The sequence below is a fragment of the Buteo buteo genome, chromosome 20 (genome assembly GCF_964188355.1).
Source record: "Buteo buteo chromosome 20, bButBut1.hap1.1, whole genome shotgun sequence".
NCBI lineage: Eukaryota > Metazoa > Chordata > Aves > Accipitriformes > Accipitridae > Buteo > Buteo buteo.
The window spans coordinates 20,480,842-20,504,510 of record NC_134190.1 but is presented as its reverse complement, the minus strand read 5'-3'; the positions used below and the strand labels follow the sequence as shown (position 1 = coordinate 20,504,510).

At 37.1% G+C, this 23,669-nt stretch overlaps 1 protein-coding gene across 1 annotated transcript in view; it reads right to left on the bottom strand.

The window, feature by feature from the left end:
• Positions 1–23,669, bottom strand: part of CDH10 (cadherin 10) — a 98,464-nt gene that overhangs the window by 22,627 nt on the left and 52,168 nt on the right. The window contains exons 3-5 of the mRNA XM_075052450.1: positions 9,080–9,374; positions 2,196–2,315; positions 299–466 (exon numbers count right to left, since the gene is read on the bottom strand). Of these exons, the coding sequence (XP_074908551.1) occupies positions 299–466; positions 2,196–2,315; positions 9,080–9,374 (583 nt within the window). The remainder of the gene's footprint in view (positions 1–298; positions 467–2,195; positions 2,316–9,079; positions 9,375–23,669) is intronic.

The window sequence follows — 23,669 nt, the reverse complement described above, 5'->3', positions numbered from 1 at the left end:
GGAAAAGAAAAACATTGCTCTAATGCTCTTATGAGTCCACCTACCACCCCCTCCCATAGTACTGGAAAGTATTCCAGGTTTGGTGCAGTTATATTTGACCATGTAACTGTTTTCCTAACAAATAAATGTTATAACATTTAATACACTGCTTTAATAACAGTGAATAAATCAGTACATAAGCCTTTTGTTCATGTGTGCCCCATAATCTAGATTTACTCTAAATTAAACCAGATGGTGATTGCTTAACTCTTTAGTTTGAAGCTCTTACAGTGCAAGGCAACAATTAAATGCAGCTTACTCTGGGGGAATCGAGGTGGATTGTCGTTGACATCAGTCAAAGTGATGTTCACGGTGGTGGTCCCTGATAATCCACCCATCTGGCCTCCCATGTCCTTTGCCTGGATAACTACTTGGTACTGCTCCCTGTTCTCTCTGTTCATGTTTGGCAAAGCAGTCCTGATGATGCCTTAAATAAATAAAGAAAAAACAAAAATTGTTAATAATCTCTTTATTTTTGATGTGCAACAATCTGCTGCATCTTTTTTGTATTAGTCTGTGAAATATATTTCTAAAATATTAATTTCATGTTTTAAAGTACAAATTTCTGTTCATAAGCTTTATAAATAGTCTTCAGTACACGCTGTTTCTTGAAAAAACCTTAGTTCTACATCACAGCTCCCATTCCAGTTGTGGTGGGTTGACCCTGGATGGATGCCAGGTGCCCACCAAAGCTGTTCTATTACTCCACTCCTTAGCTGGACAGGGGAGAGAAAATATAATGAAAGGCTTGTGGGTCCAGATAAGGATAGGGAGAGATGACTCACCAATTACCATCACGGGCAAAACAGACTCAACTTGGGGAAAATGCATTTAATTTATTACCAATCAAAATCAGAGTAAGGTAATGAAAAATAAAACTAAATCTTAAAACACCTTCCCCCCACCCCTCCCTTCTTCCTGGGCTCAACTCCACTCTCAATTTTCTCTACCTCCTCCCTGTCTGTGGCACAGGGGGACGGGGAATGGGGGTTGCAGTCAGTTCATCACACGTTGTCTCTGCTGCTCCTTCCTCCGCTGGGGCAGGACTCCTCACTCTTCCCCTGCTCCAGTGTGGGGTCCCTCCCACGGGAGACAGTCCTCCATGATTTTCTCCAACGTGGGTCCTTTCCACAGTCTGCAGTTCTTCATGAACTGCTCCAGTGTGGGCCCCTCTCATGGGCTGCAGTCCTTCAGGCACAGACTACTCCAGCATGGGTCCCCCGTGGGGTCACAAGTCCTGCCAGAAAACCTGCTCCAGCCTGAGCTCCTCTCTCCACGGGGCCACAGGTCCTGCCAGGAGCCTGCTCCAGCGCGGGCTTCCCACAGGGTCACAGCCCCCTTCGGCCATCCCCCTGCTCTGGTGTGGGGTCCTCCCTGGGCTGCAGGGGGACAGCCTGCCTCACCATGGTCTTCCCCACGGGCTGCAGGGGAATCTCTGCTCCGGTGCCTGGCGCACCTCATCCCCCTCCTTCTGCACTGACCTGGGGGTCTGCAGGGCTGTTTCTCTCACATGTTCTCACTCCTCTCTCCAGCTGCAGTTTCTGTTGCACAGCAACTTTTTTCCCCTTCTTAAATCTGTTCTCCCAGAGGCACTACCACTGTCATTGATGGGCTCAGCCTTGGCCAGCGGCGGGTCCATCCTGGAGCCGGCTGGCATTGGCTCTGTCGGACTTAGGGGAAGCTTCTGGCAGCTTCTCACAGAAGCCACCCCTGTAGCCCCCACTACCAAAACCTTGCCACGCAAACTCAACACACCAATTTGCATTTCATGCTAAAAATGATTCAAGATATTTATGCACAAGGTTTATGAGTAGAAAGAAAACCTTTTATTAGGCCAAGTAGAAAAATTAAGAAAAAAAAGAACAACATTTCCTAGGACACAAACCTTTATTCTTGTCTTTATCAGGAATGTAGTTACTTAGATCCTTAAGCTATCAGTAGTACAACTGTAAAGCGACTTGTGCTTCATAGTGTCAGCTGTAATAAATCTAAGTTTTTATTTTTATTATAAGAATTATGATTTATGAGGAAAAAAGCAAGAAATATTATTTCACTTCAGTTAGTTTCTAAAATTAATTTTTTATATGATCTAAGATTTTTAAAATGAAAGAAAAAGTATACAGTTTATGGTAAGTGGAAATGACAATTTTTCTAACCTGTTTCTGGTTCCACAGAGAAATATGGCTGTCCCTGAAGTATGCTGTAAATTACTCTGGCACTGTTTCCATATGAAGGATCATCTGCATCAGTAGCTGTAACTTGCACCACAGAAGTACCTGAAACATCCAAAGTCAGCTTAGCTTCACATGGTACTAGGTGAAGGTCCAAGAACATTAATTTCCATTTGAGCAGACCCCAAAGAAAATTTCAGCTAATGTCAGTTAGACTTTTCAAATATATCTATGATCTTATAGTCAACTTCAGGTACATTCTTCCCTATTTCAGGATGTCATTCTACAGAAATTGAATCTAAACTTCCCTAATCCCACAGGCATGATTAAGATCTAATTAGCAAAGGTAAACAATAGCTATAGTTAAACTGAATTCTTATCCTTACCCAGCTACAATACTTTCATAGTACTATTGTACCCCTACTACAATAATTTCATACTTATGTACTCACTTCCTGTTTTCAGAAGACTTATTTATTTTTATTACAATAAATATCTGCTTTCCATTACCTAGAACAATATTTTTTTTTTTTTGTCCAATGATGTCAACATGATATGAAACTACATATGCAGGAACATGACAGAAAAAGATGATTAAATAGGTCATTGGAACTTGGGAAAAACTAGTCATCTGTTCTCCCTAGCTTCTAAGTGTTAATATAGATAGATACTACCAGAAGAAATACTGCCATATGGACTTTGAAATCTGCTGGTTATTTAGACTCCAGAAAATTTTCTAATTTTAAAGACCACCTCTAAATTTTAGTGGAATATACCTGTTCTTCAAAACATGAAATGTTTACCATTGCCTCTGCCATTTCTTGCTGAATCAAAATAGTTTCTACATCCTGTTCAACTCTTCCACCAGAAAAATAAAGTATCAACAAGTATCTTCCCCATCGTACCTCCATAAAGTGCAGATATGATTTTAAGAATAGAGGAAATAAGTGAAAAAAAACAAGGAAAGGAAAATAAATCATCATATGCATGTGACTGGTTAGCCACTGGCTATTCTGAAGATCAGAAGACTTTCAAACCTATTTCTCCTTTTATCCCAATTTTTTCCCTCCAACAAATACTGCCAATTATTGTGAAATAAAGCACCTGTAAATCCAAGACACGTGGCACAACTATTTATTCCCTCTCATAGTTTGACTACATTACATGTTTATTCTAATGTACATAGAAAGGCAAATAGAAGTAAATGCTAAGCTTCCTCAGTTTTGGGGGGGATTTCAGAAGATGATGACAAATCTGCTTTTGACAAGTCAATTGTTCAATCATGTGAAAAATTGCGCCAATATTGATGGAATGAGCACGTGCCTAACTGTTGAATCAGATGAGTTCTCAGAAACGTTTAGTTTTCAACTGTTTTAGAACAGAAACACTTGTTTCAGTGAGTCCCTAAAACTACTTGCATGTCATAAAGAAGGCATAACAGGCAAATTCCTGGTTATATTATTTCTGGTATTAAAATGGAATGAATCACTGAGTTAACAGAACAAAGCCTCAAACACAAAATAAAATTTAAAAAAGATAAAAAATTGCTACACAAGTATAATGAAAAAATAAGATAAAAATTATGAACACTTTCCACTCATAATTGTTTCAGTGACCATCTGGACTAGGACTGAAACTGAAAATCTGAACACCTTTAAAATATAAGAATGTAAAGCTTGTAGAACTGTCCTAAAAACTTCATCTGTTTCTGATTCACAAATGTCTTATATCTCCAGACACAGTGAACTCCATTTGTAGATATATGTCTATATAAATATTCTGTTAAAAGATACAGAGGCCTTCTTGTTAAATATATTTAGGTTCTGAGGAGTATTGCCTTGGTTCTGAAATGCACTTTTTGGACCATCCTAGTATGTAGCAAACTGCAGTACTAGAATGCATACTTGCTCCTAAAGAATATTTGCTCTGAAATAGCAAAGAGGTGTTGTGTGAAAGAAGGATAAGAACAAAACATGTTCAGTAACTTAAGTGCTGCGAGTAAAAAAAGAAAAAAGCAACAGAAAAAAAAATAAACCACCAAGCCAGCAAGTACACTGATCAATACCGCATTATCCAAGTCAAGTTTACAAATCCTCCATTTTATATCCATAAAGAGAACAGTCATCATCAAGGCATCTATCACAACAGTACAATGGATTAATCAGAAAAGTCTACATTGCAAACCCATGAAAGGTGATATTTTGTATCTATTACATGCAACTGAATTATTTATTTCTAATTTTCACATCTCCTTCATATGTTCAAACTAGCAGTATTTATTAATAGGTCAATTGTATGATATTTTTATTTCATTTTAGTTTAAAACAACATGCTGAATTGATGTTGAAGGATAATTTGGAAGAAAACTGAAGAAAGTGTTTAATAGCTTTAAAATAAATTTTAAAAAGTTCTATTTGCAATGTAATAAATGTCTAATAGTTACTGCTGCCTCAATTATGAGGGTCATAATGCACATATGATGTATTAATCAATGCTATTTTATACACATGAAACAGAACAAATCGTATCAGCTATTCTTCTCTCTAGCTGCGGTGAGCATGGCTGCATATACACCCAATAAAATCTATCGGATGCTTCTTCTGAAAAGTGTAGATTTGATCCTGTTCCCTTTAAAGTCTGTGGGAAGAGACTTTGGCTCCTTAATTTCATCACTATCACACAGTGCGATTTACTCAGTGGCTTGTGCTCAGGGTAACGTACACCCCATTACCCAGAAGCAGTAAGGATAGACTATAATTTTTAATTTCGGCTCAGGTCTTTGGCTTTTGCTGGCCAGCCACTGGTCAGGTACCTGGCGGGAAAAGCGCAAGGGCACCGCTACACTTCTGCCTGCCATTCAAGATGCAGATGTAAGTCACCGCTTTGATCTTGGCCCTTGCTCCTAGGAAGAAGAGAGACATGCTCTCTAGGCTTCCACCAAGGGATCAGCGATTCCTATGAAAAACCTGATAGAAAACAGGCAAAGAAGCGAACAGGAGGAGTATATCAGGATATCAGTTATGTTTTGCACATGTTGATGTCAAACCATCAGCTTGTTTTGCTTTGCTTCAGTTCAATGAAGTCACTGAAGACCACTGATGCTCCATACTACAAATACAATGCTTGCTCTGGTCTGAAGCCTGGACCCGAAATCCCGAGGCACTGAAGATGATCAGTCGTGCCACAGTTTAAAAACTGCAGTGTGGGTGTAACTTAGTCAGCACTACTTGGTCTGGGCCTTGCTCTGTCTTCTACAGAGGCACACATTGCTTCTGATGAAGTTGGTGAGTCTTTGGCCTTCAGGATCTAAAGCCTAATCTGAACTCTGTAGGGCGGCATAAAGGAGACAGTGATAATATACTGGAGAATATGGCATCAGCTATGTTATCAATACAATATATGAATTCTGTTATTTTCTCCTTGTACACTTGCAAATTTTATTATATGATAAATTAGAATTCTACAGTGGTGAGCTAGGCCCAGAAATAAACAGTCATTCGTCAGATTATTGTAGTTCTCAGAAGGCATATTTTAACATAATTTTAACTATAATGTTTGAATCTCCCTAGGGTCTGGTACTATGATAGTAATTAATATATTTGGCCGTTTTTAATGTGTTCCTTGCAAGCATCTTCAAACACCATACAAGTATTAATGACTTTGACCTCACAATGCATTTATGAGGTAGACCTATTAGATAAGAATCACTGAAGTTAATTAGCTAGGACAAAGAACCCACAGAATACCCATTGTAGAGCTGAATTTGAAACTTATATTTCCATTTCCTTGCTCCCAACTGAGTTATGAAATTGGAGTTTGTAAAAAATTGAAAAATATAATATAATAATTTGGGTTTTCAAAATCTGTCATTATTGATATTATAAAATTATAAGTCAGAAGATGCAAAAGGGTTTGGTGAGAGAACTATAAAAAAAAATTTAAAAAATCTTTATTAATTGGAAACAAGAAGGAAGTGTTATAAGATAAATGCTATGGCAGAGAAGACTAAGCATTGGGAATTGGTGGAACAGCACTAATGAGGGAGTGTACAAAAAGCCTTGGGAGAAAGCTGAGCAATAGTAGCTCTAAATACTGTTTGAAGAGGAAGACAAAAAGACAAACACAAGTAGAGATGACAGGCTAACTGTGGGACACCCAACCTGTAGTTCACGTGTAAACCCAGAGGGAGGTTACATCTTATGAAACATATATTGATATCCCTAATTCAGCAGCAGAAAAGACCAGCATGACAGATAGTAGAAACAGCACTGAAGATACAGGATGGAATAAGCATAAGGAATGACTAGAGAATATACAGGTTACAACAGATGAATAGAGAAACATCAACAAATAGCAGAAAGGATGTGATGATTTTTAAAAAAAAAAAAGGTCTAAATAACAGAAAGTTCTGAAAGCTTGTCTAAAAGATACCAATAGGCAAAATCCACAGGAAAAGCTGTATAGAGGAAAACAGACTCATTTGCAGTTCTGAAAAGAAACCCTTGAATGAGCAGAAAGAGATAGACAGGTGAAGAATATGATGGACAGAACAGAAGATTGTTGTCAAAACTATAAGAATATTCTGAGTCATAACCTTTGAAAATAAGGAAAGGAAAAAAGTGAAAGAAGAGAAAATATCCGGTAATCAGTACAAAGACGTCAGGAGAACAAGACCTCTTCTAGAATATTGACCCAACTGCAAGATCCTGAAGTTGGCCCATTTATCTCTGCCTTTACTATGATTAATAAGCAGCAGAAGAAAGATGAAGAAGACAATAAAGAATTTATGGGCCTTTGTCAAGACACTGTGTTTGATAATAGAAATAGCCACATTCTCAGGTATCCATCTAGCTAATACCACAGACTGAGGAAGAAGTCAAAACTGCTGTTTCTGGCTTGAAAGAGGCTGGCTACATCATGAATTGATATCTTAAGGATGGGGGCAGATGGAGTAGATAAAGACTTAATAGCCTTTTTCTTACCTCCTGGCCCTCTTTGTAGTACCTTACAGTACAGGGCATTTTAGGATGGAGCAAACCCTGCACTCCAAGGGGTGCACAGATTTCCATTATTTCAAGCTAATGCTTCCTGCACTTTTTTGCTACTTGTGCACTTCTTTTGATGCTTTTGGTGAAGAAAGCAGGACATTAGGCAATAACAGCCTTAATTTATGAATTAGTAAAGAAACACTGGTGATTAAATGTTTACCAGCTTACTTAGTTATTAAGTAACAGAGATATGGTGGTATACTGATGAAATTAATGATATATGCAGTCTTGCTGAAAACTTAAAATGTATGAAGAAAACCCAATAGCTCTGAACTCTAGCTGCTATCTACATTACACAGTGTAGCTCTAAAAGAAATGAGGCATATGAGTAAACTTACACAGTATGATACGCTACCATATCTTCTTTCTGGTATTCAAATGAGTGCATATTGAGTTAATATGAACATCTTATCACTATGGTTGCGGTACAGATGTGTATAAATAGACAACACAGTTGCAAAACTGCAGAATCATTGACTATTTTTTTTACACTTCTTAAAATAGAGATGAGATTAAGCCCATCCATTTAAAACAGTGATATTCAGCACTGGGATTGAGAGTGCAGGCTCCAGATGACAGCAGAGGTCTTGAGAATGCAGTCCCAGAATAACATACCAGAGGCCCCAAAGGCATAAATAATACAAGTTGCAATTTACAGGTCATATTAGAGACTGTCTTGGATTTAAGGTATAACAAAAAAAGAACAAATATCTAACGTGTAAAACATCACTTGTATGGTGAAAATACAGAGAAGGTAACTGGAGAATGTAAAAGATGATGACAACATCTACTAGAATTGGAAACAATGAACAAAAAGAATTGCTCCAGTGTTGTTTCCCCCAATAAAAGGCATGACATCTGATCAATATTACCATCTATCTACAGCAGGTCCTCTTTCACCTTTGGTAGTGAAAAAGACATGCCTTTTCATTTGCTATTTACCCCATTTTGCTACTGCCACACACATGTGTATTGAAGTTTTTGTGTTTCCTGAATATTTAGAAATTGGTATTATACCTACAGTTACACAATGAATAAGTGAATATTAATTTTTAAAAAGAGACTTGATATATTTTTAAGCTTTTCAAAATTCTTCTTAAAGAGTTGTATGCACTAATCAATAATAGCTCATATTCTAAAATGCTATTGTTTATGAATCTGACCAGCTGGTGTGATCCAGGCCACAACTTTGTAGATAAAATAGGAACTGAAAATACATTGCAAACAGAAGAAAGATTAACTCAAACAGCTGTTTAAGATTCTTGAAACTGCCACTCATGAGTGAGTTAAGGGAGGAGCCAAAAGCACAGGATGATTTGTCCATACACTAAAAAACTGACAGCAAAGAGAATAAAGAGGGTATCTATCTTCAGGCAGTGCATCAACAGCATGAATAAACATATAACTCTCCTCAGCCACAGAAAGAGTGAGAGTGGAGACAGCTCTCCATTCAGTGCTTATCACCACTGGGGACCTCCAGTGAAAATGAAAGAAAAAATTCATTGAGCTTTTAAGAAGCTAATTTAGTGATCTTATTCTAACAGTTCTTAAGGAGGAGGGTGATTCACCATTAACTACTTTCTATTTATTTTGTATTCCAAATCATTGTAAATTAATAATTTGAATATTCTAAGTAAATAGATCTCAAATCACAAAAATCTGTTTCTGGATGCAATTCCAAAATTTGAACAAACAAACCAAAATGAAAAATACTTAACCTCTCAGGTAGAATTTCGAACATGACTGGCTTTTCAGAGGATGGGGAAATTATTCATCAAGTAACATAGAACAGGCATTTGTGCTTCAGTATAAAGCACTCACCCACTACTGACATTTCAGGAACACTAGCAGTGTAAATTTCTTCCGGAAATGTTGGTTCATTGTCATTGATGTCATGGATTTTGATGACAAACTCAGATTCAGGTTCCACTGGTCTCAGAGTTCTTCTATTAATAGCTTGGGCACGCAGGGTATAAAATGCTTTCTCTTCCCTGTCAATTCTCCGAGTAGCATGAATGTCACCTGTTTTCTCATCAATTATAAAAAGAGTACCAGCCCCATCTCCCGACAAAATGTATTTGAGGGATCCATCTCCCTTGTCCTGGTCAGAATGAAGCTGAAAAGGAAGAAATATAAGAATGTTTTATTTAGAAGTAATGAAAAGGGGTGTTGTTGTTGTTGTTTTTAAATAATAATTATGTATTAAATCATTCTGCATGCAACAGACATGTTTAATACCAACAAGAAAAAGTTATTTTCAGTCACCATTGACTGGCAGTCATGGTGTCATACTGAGGCATTTTCTTCCTAACTTAGCTCCAGGAATCTTTTAACTTGGCTGTCATGGCAGATTTTAGTTTTGCAGCAACACCTGCTCTCTGTTAAGAAACATTTGCACCACAATTCTTAAAGAAGATTTTTATGTTAATACTGACCTTTTCCTTCCTTGAAGAGATCCTATTAAAAATTCACAACCTGCTGTGCTAGTTGTAAATTCAGTAAGCAGATAAAGAACATGGCAGAATACATGACAATTAAGGAAAATAGAACAACTGGTTCCACGTCATACTAATTTTTTTTTATATTGTTTATATTTCTCCTAAATTGGAGAACATTTCATTTTAAGTCATTATCATTTTCACTCCATCAACTAATGTAAATAGCGTAAAGGAAAGAAACAAATTTATTAAGCATTCAGTATTGATTTTATACCCATCATGTAAGTAATACAAAGCTGAACTTCATCTATTAATGACCTGTAGTACTGACTGACTTTAGTACATCCATAACAAAAAAAATTATTCAATTATGTTACTTCGTTCGGTACAGTGATATGGTTGGCTTATGTGATCTTTTGGATACACTTACCATAATTTCTCTCATCACCTTGTTGGAAAGTTCCTTCCAATCTCATTGATTTCATAATTAACTGAAAGAATCTGGCATTCAGATTTATATTCACCATTAAATATACACATTTTTAATTTTGGGGTTCAGCAGAAGGATCAAATTAAGTAGAAGCTCTGATTACAATAATGAAATGCAAATATAAAGACTTTTAAAAAATCACACTCAAAAAATATCAGAATGTTCCAAAAAGTTTAAGCCAGAACTAGCGCTTTTTTTCCTTTCTAAAAATAGTTATCTGAACACACATTAACAACATCAATTAGAACTGCAGTAAGATCATATTTAGTCATTTGATTGTTTTAGTTAATTTAAGCTCACATTTCAGATCATGAAAAATGTTATACATGTAGCTTAGTACAAATATCACCCTTGGCATGCAGTCACGGAAATATTTCTCTTTTTTGTCTATGATGCCCTTGTATTGCCTTCCATAGCATCTATTTTAAGTCAGTATCAGAGGTAGAATATTCAACTATTAGGGTTTTGAATGTGGCTTTCCTTGGCTTTTGTGCTGAAACCAAACATACACAGTGGACTGGTGGGATAAGCTGAAGTCAAACAGTAAACTTCTCTTCCATGAAACATTTTTCAAACACTGAATGTTTTCCACACACTTGCAATATATAGAACAGAAGAGGCTCATGTGGAATCTTGGATCAAAGCCTTTATGGTAGAAATTTAGAAAACTATCATTGTTCTGAACTTTGATTTTCTATATAAAGGTTTTCCTATTTTCTTTTAGTTCAGAAATAAACCTTGAGAAACACTGTAAATATTTATCAAAGAATGACAATTTAAACTTTGTTTACATTACATACATGTATGTTTACTTTACAAAATACATATTTTCTTACTACTTTCTTTTTTTCATTCTATAATAAATAAATAGGAAGCTCCACCAAACAAGAGTAGGAAAGTAAATGTTAAGAGAAATCTTTTGAAATAAATCCTATTCTTTCTTTTCCTTCCATTTCTCTTGCTGACTTCAAACTGAAGGTTTCAAGACATACTCACTCCCTTTTTGTGGAATGAATTTTTACTCTGAACTTTAATCCCTTGTGCTCCTCTCTTGATGGACCTTTTACCCTTCTGAGTAACATGGTTTTTAGGGGACTGGACAGTGTCTTGCAGGCTGTGGCCTATTTTATAATGTCATTTAGTGTAACTAGTCCTCAAAAGCCTTTTAAGTGTTTTCTTCTCCAGGTTTTCCTAGGATACCACCTTATCTTCAAAAAGGTTTTGGTCCTAAGCGCTCACTGGTGGTCCATGACCACTAAATACAGTATTCTCATAGCAGAGTGATGAAGAGCAGTTATAGGAGGCTGCTCTTCCTTAGACATGTGCACCAGAAATACAAAATAAAGGCCCGTTTAAACAAGAAAGATTGCGCGGAAAATAAAATCTTCAAATGGGCACATTGCAGTTTTCTTATATGCCTTCAAAAGTCAGATCTGGTATTAAAAATTCTTACAAAAGTTGATGACAGTACATTAGGGCTCCAGTGCCTGTCCTTTAACTCAGAAATCAGTTAGAGTCTGGCAAAATCTATTCCAATAAATTCTTGATCTCCAGAATAGCATAACCCCATGAAAACAGTTCCCAGGAATACTATCTTGCCAAATTTAACTCACAAATCATGCATAGAAATTGTTTTGGCGAGAATGTTGCCTGCACTAGAAGCACAAACACAGTGTAGTGAACAGAACTAAATCAGAACATGAAGAAAACCCCTACACTACAAAATATGAAGCTTTTGAACAACTATATTTAGATTCAATTCAGTATGTAAAGATCTTCTAATATACTTATTTGCCTAATATATAAGGTACTATCAATGTTGATGGTTTTCCATTGCTTCTCCTGTAGCTATGTGTGTGTCAAAAATTCATACTAAACTTGTTTGGAAGTGAAAAATATTCTTTTCACAACACTCACAAAATCATTAACCTTTTACCTCCATGTCCTGGTTTCAGCCAAACCACGACACTCCACCAAATTCAAACTATAGTTTTCTTCCCACCTATATGAGCCAAAAGACCAGAAAGGGGACTGAATATAAGATTTTGAGACATCCACATAAAGGCTTTTAAGGAGTTGATAGTTGCACTTTAGAGTAACATATTTATAAGGATAACTAACCTGCATAGTTTAGAAGAACACTTTAAACTATAACACTTTGCACTTTCTGAAAAATATTAATAATGTAACTTTGGATTGGTAATCCAATTTAAATTTTATGTATACACATAACAGTCCACAGTTATAGTAGAAAAACTTCAAATTCAGAATGACATTTCAGAAGGTGTTCTTGGGTGATCAGGAAACACAAAGCTATAGATAAAATGAACAGGGCTTCCAGACATAATTCAAGGAGTGAAAATGTGTGTTATATACAAGCAAGGAAAGATAATACCTCTCATTTCATTTGCTTAGCTCTTAATTCAATCCAGATGTTATTAGAGGAATCAAGATGGCTAAAGCCCACCCTATGTGCATGACAGGCTTGAACACCGAATCTTTACCCAGCTCTGAAATGCGTGAGCAGTGTGTCAATCAGCACTGCAAAGTTTTGTCATTTTACTCTAGTAAAAAACATTCTGTGAAATATTTCTCTGCTACTTTTAGTATAAAGTGTTTCCTATAGTTATTTTGGCTAATGGGCATCTGTGATTCATGTCAGCCAAGCTGAGAAGTGGAGAGACATCTGTTTCATTTAGCAATTTTATTGCACAAAATGATCAGCTGTGAAGATGTGGTTTTGTTTTCATATCTGTCACTGATATTTTGCAAACTCTTGTTTCAGTGAATTTCTTGCTGTTCTTCCACAGAAATACTTGCCTTTTCAGCTGTCAGTGGTATATGTACTTTATATATAATTTTTCTCACTGTATAGAAAATCAGAATGTCTGTTGTTTTTATTTTATATAGCCCAGTTTTATCATACAGTAATTGCAATTACTGTGAAAGACAGTTTTGCATATTTGGTCATCTATCTAAACTGGTTGAACAAACCTTTAAATTGAGAAGGATTTCATACAAATGAAAAAGGAAGGTATTCCTAAACAGAAGATAATTAATATTTAGAGAGAGTAACAAAATAGAATGTTATGTGAATACTCAAAAAAGAAACTGAGTTACCAACCCAAGACAGAGAGAAAAACAGGTTTTAAAAGATGGATTTCTTTTTTCTTCAATCACAATAAAAACAGAGTTAATTAATATATATTACCTTGTTCTTTAAAATAAAGGCAACCATAAATTATATGAGTTAATGAAAGGATGTCACAATCAAATTCAGCTCAATATCTTTTTAGATCTGTAAAATATCTTTGTAAAACATCTTTGTAAAACATCTTTTGGAAGACTTTAGATGAACAACATAATAATTCTGCTTTAAAAATTACTTGAAAACTACAGCATGGGATTTCTACATTAATTGACTTCCAATTATTCAAATCAAACCTGCCACTTACAGGAGTACGGGTTCCACCCCCCCCCCATGAATTCCACCCAAGTCTGAAATCTCCTAATTGACTATAAAGGTTGTGGACTTTTTTCTAATAGCATACAAAGTGTTAATCCTATTTTCACCAAAAAGCCAGAAGATGCTACTGTGAAAAACAGAGAGCAGATTAGGTTAGTCAGACCCATTTTATCATACAAACTACTTCTGGAATTATGACAATGCCAGATAAAGACTTTAAGATTTTTCACACCTATTTCTATTTGAATTTCAGATTCAGAAATGCCTCCATGAATTTTCAGTGAATGGTGTTCAGATAACTACGGACCAGAATATGACTGTATTAACAAACGAGCCTTTAGTTTGAATTCTTACTGTAGGCATTAATGCAGTCCAAGTTATTTTTTTATCTTAATTTAATATGCTATAATGTATAGGAGTCTTTCCAATACAGTTTACAGTTTTTTGTAGTCTTTACCAAGTGACAGGCTATTCCAACATTACCTCACTAAACACATTTTTACTCTCCTACTTTATAATAGTAATTTTTATTTGTATAATCTAGAAAATGTTTTTTCTACTTTCTTCTGCAATATATTTGTCAACATTTCAATTTAATCCAAGTATCACAGTAACAATGAGATTTCAGTACACTCCTGAATTACTCTATCCTTTAGATTTTATTCAAATAAGTCCTGGATTTCTCCTAATTCTGAGGACAAATTTCAGGGAAAATTGTAACCTATTAGCTCTTTTCTAAATAATCATATTAGCCATGTGATGCCAAAATACACCTGTGGAAGCATTCACAATTTCACTCTAAGTTTTCTAGAGCACATATAACATTACGACCTTCACTGGATACTTTGTAGAATAATAATGATCGTCTCTGTAAACATAATCACAACACTGGGCAGATTTGACCTGAAATCAGTAGAGAATAATTGATATAGAACTCCCCAAATGGAGATATTTATTTTAAGCATCATGAACTGAACTATTAAATGATGTTTAACATTAGCTGCACTTAATTCTGAAAGATTTTCAGACTAGCTCATGTCCTGTGCAGTATTCTCTTAGTTGCTAGATTTAACTGCCATGCCAAATTTTACTCACCAAAGAGATTCACTTATTTGCATTTATCTTCAAGGTAACATTTGAAACAACTCTCTTCAGCGATGCAAGAATTTGCACTAAGTTATAATGAGATGTCACACATTTAATTTTCTCAGTCAGTTATATTGTTAGTTTGCCAGTCCTGTGCCATTGTGTGTTATTTAGAAGAGGAGACAGGTGGAAGAGAAAGCGGCACATATCAAAAAGAAAATCTTGTGAGACTGGGAAAGATAAAGGGAGAGCAAACTAAAATGGATGCATAACAAGTAATGCAAGATGAGGAGTGCTCTGAAATTCTTTTGCTTGCTGAGAAGCAGCAACAAACAGAAATGAAAAACTCCAGTCTGCAGTGCATTTTCAGATCATATTAGTTTACTTTAACTTGATTCATTATCCAAAGGAAAGGTAAAAATCATTGTTACCATTTCTATTGAGAAAGATTATAGTAGCTCCTTGCTGTTCAAGACTTTTCTTTGTTCCTACCAATGTTTTAAAATGGTAAGAGATAAATTAAAATTAATAATATTTTTAGGATTCCTTTACACATCCCTGGTGAAGCAATGTCTATCTCAGTATTAGAAATATTATTTTCCCAGCTCCCTACAACCTTCATTACCAAGGGATATCATCTGCAAGATTCGCAATTTCCACAAACTAATCATAAAGCAAAGGTATTTTTCCATCACTAGACTTCCATCTTTTCCCCATTATTGTAGCGTATTCTAAAGGGAGGATTCACAATCTGGAGAAGGTAGATGGTCCTGTCACCGACAAAATCTTCTAGGATTTCAGCTGAGAAAGGCAGTTTCTTTTTTTATGACACATCATATGAGCAACAGAGAGTCTTACACAGATGCACTGAGTCAACATGCCAATAACCGAACTCCCTCCTCAAACCAAGGTCTTTAGTTGATGTTCAGAGAGCTAGAACAAGAAAGTTTCGGCTTCATTAGACTGTTGCAGCTTCCACTCCAGACGACACACAAGCATTAGGCTAACATGAACTAGAGACTAATTGAATTTCATACACCAAAGAGTTCTTGCATGAGACAATATGCATGTTCTCTTCCAATTTTAATGTAATAAATACAGTTTGTACATCAGGTGAAGATAGAAAGTAGAGAACTGTCAGTGAAACTCAAGTGACCTTGCTTTCTGGCGGCTTGGGGTAATACCTCCTGTAGATGACTGGGTATGAATAAGCAGAAGAGAATTCCTGTGTTAAAGGGGAAAAAAAAATAATCCTGACTTATGTCTGCTGTTCAGGTTCCCATTCATTAAAAAAGTGGACTAAACGAAGAAACATTCTTTGGTCCTCCTTCTACTCAGCTTGATGTGGCACAAGCCTATATTTCTACTTCCATGAGTAGTCTCTGTACACTAACCTATGGTGTCAGGATAGAAATATGTCTGATAAGATTTTCCTCAGACTTGGTTTTGGGTTTTTGGGTTTTTTTTACCATACATATTTTTTATGTTTTACGTTGTTTGGCTGATTCTGGACTAAAATAAAAATCTGTATTAAATATTGTATAAAGGATTAAGTAGTTTCCAGAACAAGCTCTCTAATCCAGCAAGGAATGGCCTAGGAAGTCTAATATGCTAAAACAACACATACCTTTCATTTACTGAATTCAGAACAGCTTTTATGTATTTGAAAGCTTTGGGGGTTTTTGTGTTAAGTTTTGGTTTTTTTAAAGAAGAAGTCACCACTAATCCTCATGCTCTCTGCATTAATGACAACAAAGAGGTAATTAAGAAGCAATTTTAGGTAATTTTTTGTTGTTGTTAAGAATAATTTTTTTATTATAGCTTATATATGTTTTCCTGAAGTACCCTAGTTATTAACAAAATAACCATTAAAACAGCATTAGTTTTTATATATCCTAATGTACAATTTGCACTATACATAAAAAGCATTGCATTAATTTTTTTAAACAAATGCAGAACACCATTAAGAATAATGATGCTTAATTCATTTCGTCTATTGCTGGAGGCCATTTAAAAACACGTTGAACAAGATTGTCTTTGTTTCCATTTGAAATCACTGTAACATGTAAATTAGTAAGAGCTGTGAAGACTTTCTACCTTTATTATGTGTGCATTTTCTCCTCAAGAATATTCTAAAGTATATGTATCTTTGGAAGAGGTATACTTTGGGGCAACAATAAATATACCACAGAGAACTGAAAGACAATGTCTGTCAACCCAGGAAGTGGAAAATGTCAGGTAAGGTGGAGAGTATATATCAGAATTAAGGAATAAAAAACATTAAGGGGATATTTTAATAATTTCCAAAACAGTAATATCTAGGATAATATATTATTATTGTTAAATTTAATCCCGAGGAAGGGAAGAGAGGGAAAGAGAGCAGACATATTTTTCATATGTCTCAGGAAACTACTGATGCATCTGAACTGATGCTATATCTAATATTATAAGATTTCAAACAAAGAGGGACAAAGATGTCTTGGATCAATCCTAGCTTCATTTATATCACAGTAAGATCAGTGGGGCTATTCATGTAATAGATGCATAGTCCAGGAGAGATGTATTGATATTTTATAACTGTACAAGAGGAGTCAAGTTATTAAAGGTAGACCTGTGAGAGAAGAGAGGTGGGATACATATAAACCCTTAAATGCAACTCACATGTTTATTTACCTATCAATATTTTTTCTCCATTTAGTCAATTATGAAATCATTATTCCAGAGAATTCTCAAGAAAAATCCCATCTATATACCAATTACTAAGTAAAGAAGTTATAGTTCAAATCATTATATAAAAATTACATTACAGAACGGTTGATGTTGGCAGGGACCTCTGAAGGTCACCTTGTCCGAGCCACCCCTGCTCAAGCAAGGCCATCTACAGCCAGTTGCTCAGGACCATGTCTAGACAGCTTTTGAGCTTTTGAGTATCTCCAAGGATGGAGACTCCACAACCTGTCTGCACAACCTGTGCCAGTGCTCAGTCACCCTCACAGCATAAAAGTGTTTTCTGATGTTCAGAGGGAACCTCCTGGGGTTCACTTTGTGCCCATTGCCTCTGGGCCTGTCACTGGGCACCACTGAAAAGAGCCCGGCTCTGCCCTCTTTGCACCCTCCCTTCAGGTATTTATATACATTGATGAGATCCCCCCTGAGCCTTCTCTCAGCTTCTAGGGTAAAGAGTTCCAGCTCTCTCAGCTTTTCCTCATACGTGAGGTGCTCCAGTCCCTTCATCATCCTTACGGCCCATTTGCTGGACTCTCTCCACTATGCCCAGGTCTCTCTCGTACTGGGGTGCCCAGGACTGGACACAGCACTCCAGGTGTGGCCTCACCAGTGCTGAGAAGAGGGGAACGATTTCCTCCCTTGACCTGCTAACAATACTTTGCCTCATGCAGCTCAGGATACCTTTAGCCTTCTTTGCGGCAAGGGCACATTGCTGTCTCATGTGGTCCAGCAGAACCACCAGGCTCATTCCAGTTGGTCAACCCTCAGCATATACTGGTGCCTGGGGTTGTTCCTTCCCAGGTGCAGGACTTTTCACTTCACCTTGTTGAACTTCATGAGGTTCCTGTCAGCCCATCTCTCCAGCCTGTTGAGGTCCCTCTGGATGGCAGCATGACCCATCAGTCACTCCTCCCAGTTCTGTGTCATCTGCAAACTGGCTGAGGCTACACTCTGCCCCATCATCCCGATCATTAATGAAAATATTAAACGAGTATGTACCCAATATTGATCCCTGGGATATATCACTTGCTACTGGCCTCCAACTAGACTTTGTGTTGCTGATCAGCACCCTCTGGACCCGGCCATTAAGCCAGTTTTCAGTCCACCTCACAGTCTGCTTTTCCAGCCCATACATCAACAACTTCTGTATGAGTAGCTTACGGGACATAGTCTCAAAGGCCTTACTGAAGTCCAGGTAGACAATATCCACTGCTCTCCCTTCATCTACCAGGCCAGTCACTTCATCACAGAAGGTTGGTCAAGCATGACTCGCCCTTGGTGAAGCCATGCTGACTACTTTTGATAATTTTCTCATCTTTAATGTGCCTGGAAGTGGTTTCCAGGATTAGCTGCTCAATCACCTTCCCAGTGATTAATGTGAGGCTGACTGACCTATAGTTCCCTACGTCCTCCTTCTTGTTCTTCTTGAAGATGGGCGTGGTGCTTTCCTTCAGTATTCGGGTACTTTTCCCAGTCACCATGATCAGTCAAATATTATTGACTGGCCTCGCAATGAATCTGCCAGCTCCCTCAGCACTCACTCATGGGTGCATCCTATCAGGGCCCATGGACTTCTGGAGGTCCAGTTTGCTCAGGTATTCCCTGGCCCGATCCTGTTCCACCAAGGATACATATTCCTTGCTCCAACATTTCTCTGTGGTCTCTGGGACCTGCAGTTCCTGAAGGCTGGTCTTGCTAGTAAAGACTGAGGCAAAGGCGGCATTCAGTACTTCCATCTTTTTCATGTCCTGTGTAGCCAGGTCCTCTGTTTCATTGAGCAATGGGCCCACATTTCCCCTAGTCTTTGTTTTCTCTCCTGCGTACTTCTGGAAGCCCTTCTTTTTGTCTTTGACATCCCTGGCCAGATTCAATTCCACTGGGGCTTTAGCTTTCCTAACTTCATCCCTGGAAGCTTGGCCAATGTTTCTGTATTCCTCCCACGTTATCTGTCCTTGCTTCCACCCTCTGTATGCTTCCTTTAGAAGGCATCATCCACTTTTTCTTCCTTGTCAGGTGGCCTGTGGTAGACACCTACTATAATGTTCCTTTTGCCTGTTCTCTCTTTAATCCTAACTCTCTGTTGGCTCCTCTTCCATCCCTAAGCAGAGCTCCACACACTCTAGATGCTCTCTCACATAAAGAGGAACTCCCTCTCCTTGTCTTCCCTTCCTGTCCTTCTTAAAAAGCCTGTATCCCTCAATTGCAACACTCCAATCATGGGAGCCATCCCACCACATCTCTGTAATCCCAACAAGATCACAGCCCTGCAACTATGTGCAGATCTCTAACTCGTATTTATTCTCCATACCACATGCATTAGTATACAGGCACTTAAGAGGGGAATCCCAGCATGTTGAGCTCCTGAAGAGGGTCTGGGGGATTTATCCACAATGGTGCCTTGTAGACATCTTGTTGGCACCTCAATTACATAGGGAATTACAATTACATAGTGAAATTTAACTGAATTTAATTGTGTTTGTATTAAGATTGGGTAGGTAGCTATAATTAAAATTTAAATTAAAACTTCTCCTACCAAAGCAGCCTATATAATTCCTCTATCAGGCTATAAAGTACCAAAATAACCAGATTTGGGTATAAATCTTGGCAGAAATCATACACAGCATTATACATTATGTGTGTAAACACACAAGACAGCATCATCAACCTGGAGAACTGTATTCCTCAACTACTTTTACTGGAGACAGAAAGCCCAACCTGACCTTCACTGCTACAAATTAAGAACTGTACTCCATAGTAATTACTTTCCCTTGCAATGTTAATTGCTGTTTTCAAAAATGTGTTCTGTGTACTACATCACTGATGAAAAATTATTTCTAATTTATGGGAACTCTGGTAATCAGCTGATAGGCCCAGTCAGTATTTCCATAAAGCTTCCATGACATTTGCTTGCATTTGTAAGACATCACAAGCACTCTTTACCTAATCTCCATTTTCCTAATTTCCTATAAAATATACTGTATTGGTTATGCTGTTGGTGCTTGGGTTTTCTTTGTGGTATGGGTTTTATTTATTTAATTTTTTTAAATCTCCTTGGTTTGGCATAAATTACTCCTTTATGATTTATACCAAAACCCGCTAATCATTTTCTTTTGTCTATAGAACCACAGAGAGCTTTTGCATTCTCTTTTTTTCCAGAATTAGGCCGGTTTCATGAGGCTTTATTTCTTGCCTTGTGCACTATTAGCTCCTACTTTCTTCTTTTGGCAGTAAAAAGAATTCTACACTATTCCCAGAAAACTTCCTAATTCTCTTTTATGGTACACAGTATTACATAGCACTTGAAATAGTATTCCTTGCTCCTTCAATGACTTTGTTTTCTGTAGCACATCATTATCCCTTCCTAGCAAATACATCCGTATTACTGAAATCTCTACCATTATTCTTAAATGATAAGCCTTGATTAATCCCATGCAGCTCTTTTCTGTGTCACACCACTCAGTAGTCCTCTAGCTATTACATTTATTTTACTTGGCTTTTACTAGACAACAGGCCACTCCTGACACATAGAGAATGGTCTGTCACATAACCTGACCTAACTAAAGATATAATTAAGCAATCAGTTTCCTTATCTTCCAACTATATTATTTATATAGCAGACTCATTATCCTTTTTGAATGACCTAAGACACCCTCCTGATTGCTAAAGGTATCTCTAAGTCCTCTGAGGAATCCTCTGTGGAGCTTGCAATCTCAGTAGCATCACTGTGTAAAAATGTGGCCATATTCCCACAAAGTATTTCTTACAAGTGACAGATATTTTTTAAGTACAAAAGGAGTGGAGAGTTCTGTGAAATTTTGCAAGTGAAAAAATTAATTTACAAAAGTCCTATATATTTCCTGGCTCTGTCCTGTCATAGGTGTATTTATCTTCTATTTGGCTATATCCAGTTAGCCTCTCCTGAAGCTCATATATTCTATTTGTCACATTAATTTAGCGTTTCATAAGTCCCTCCACTTCATTAAAAGTTTTCCAAAATTTTACTAACATGGACTGGAACACTGCATTATCCTATCTATCTTTTCTGTTTCCTTCCTCAAAATGGATTGTTTCATGACATTTCTTTAAATTCCTACTCTATAAAACATAAAATTTATATAGAACTCTCATTTTTTCTCCCTGTTTACTTCACCTCTTACACAATCGCAATAGTAATTTTTCTCACTGTCAAAATATAAAATATCAATATAATTTTTATCATTTAAGCTAGATAATTTATAACCATGATTGCCTAGGTAGTAATAGTTGTTAATTATTATATTCAATCCAAAATAATATTTCTTAAATATTTCTACTGCCTCAAGATCCCATTTGTAATGGAATTAGCAATCATAAACATGGAGACCCAGAAATTTGAATTTATGCATATTTTACATCAAATACCATACCTCAAAAAAGGATATGCAAAAGTTCTCTTTGGAAGATGGGGTTCTTAATATAGAAGGAAGAAATCTTTATTACTACTTCATGTCTCTGCATATCAAGTATAATTTATTCTACTAATCACTACATTGCAGCATATGTACTCCTAAATTATATGTAATTACAAAAAACTATCAAAACTTTTTAGGAAGAAAACCCAGAAAAAATATTTTCATAACATAAAGCAGTTTCTAAAGTAAATGGGAGAAAAGAGAGGTTGCTACTTTACTTAGCTGGTTTTGGATGAGGAAGAGACAAAGTATTCTGCATGACCATCTCTACTGTATCACACAGCCACTTTACAAAATACTCACAATGGCAATCTTCCAAGTTCTTCTACAAAGTAGGTTTTTTTCAGTTTGGGGTTTTTTTTGCTACCACAATTTCACCCTAAAATATTTCAAATCATCAAGTCCAAACTCTCTTTCAAACCCTCTTGTCTTAATGTGCTGGTTTTGCCTGGGGTAGAGTTAATTTTCTTCATCGTAGCTACTATGGGGCTATGTTTTGGATTTGTGCCGAAAACAGTGTTGATAACAGAGGGGTGTTTTCGTTACTGCTGAGTGGTGCTTACACAGAGCTAAGGGCTGTTCTGCTTCCCACCCCACCCCACCAGCGAGGAGGCTGCGGGAGCACAAGGAGTTGGAGGGGACACAGTCGGGACAGCTGACCCCGACTGACCCCAGGGATATTCCAGACCATAGGACGTCATGCTCAGTGTATAAAGCTGGGGGGAAGAAGAAGGAAGGAGGGGACGTTCGGACTGATGGCGTTTTGTCTTCCCAAGTAACCATTATGCGTGCTGGAGCCCTGCTTTCCTGGAGATGGCTGAACACCTGCCTGCCAATGGCAAGTGCTGAATGAATTCTTTGTTTTGCTTTGCTTATGTGTGTGGCTTTTGCTTTACCTATTAAACTGTCTGTATCTCACCCCACGAGTTTTCTCACTTTTACCCTTCCAATTCTCTCCCTCATCCCACCAGGGGGGAGTGAGCGAGTGGCTGGGTGGGGCTTAGTTGCTGGCTGGGGTTAAACCACAACATTTAATAAATGGCATTTGTTTGAGAATTACTAAGAAAGGACAACCACTCTTTGAGCAATAAACATAAATCAGAAAGCACCAAAATTTTGGCAATGAAGGACAGTAAGATTACTCTCAACTTTACATCAAGAGGAAACTTAATATGTTCATGTCTTCCCACCACTGCTTTGAGATATATATGTAGGCAAGTTGAAAGGAAAGGCAGGTTTGAAGGAATAAAAGATCAGAAGCAGAGAGGGCACCTACACTTTTGCCTAAATAAAAATGACTCCAGAAAAGTTAATTCAGTGTGGGTCTGCATCGCATGTAAAACAATAATGCTAAATCCAGGTAGCATAACTGGACTGAAGACCATAGGTGTCAGAAATAGAAGAAAGGCACAGAGTATCAGTGTGAGCCAACATGAAAGAGCAAGGCTTTTCTACAACTAGGAAAAGGGGAACAGAAGAGTTGAACAGAATTGCAATTGAGCACTGAGGTTTTCTTCAGTTTTTACATGTTCTTGGAATTATCCAGAAATTTTTCCCACAGAAATTTTGTGTGCCCAGCCACCCGAGTCTTACAGTGCAGGCAGTAATCTTTGCAACTACATATTTTTCAAAAGTACAATATCATGAATATCCCAGAACATAAAGTTCCTTCTTTCAGCTCATATTTTCCATCTAGATACTTGCATACATTCTGTTTCGACATGCCTTTTAGCATGCTAAGCCACCTAACTAT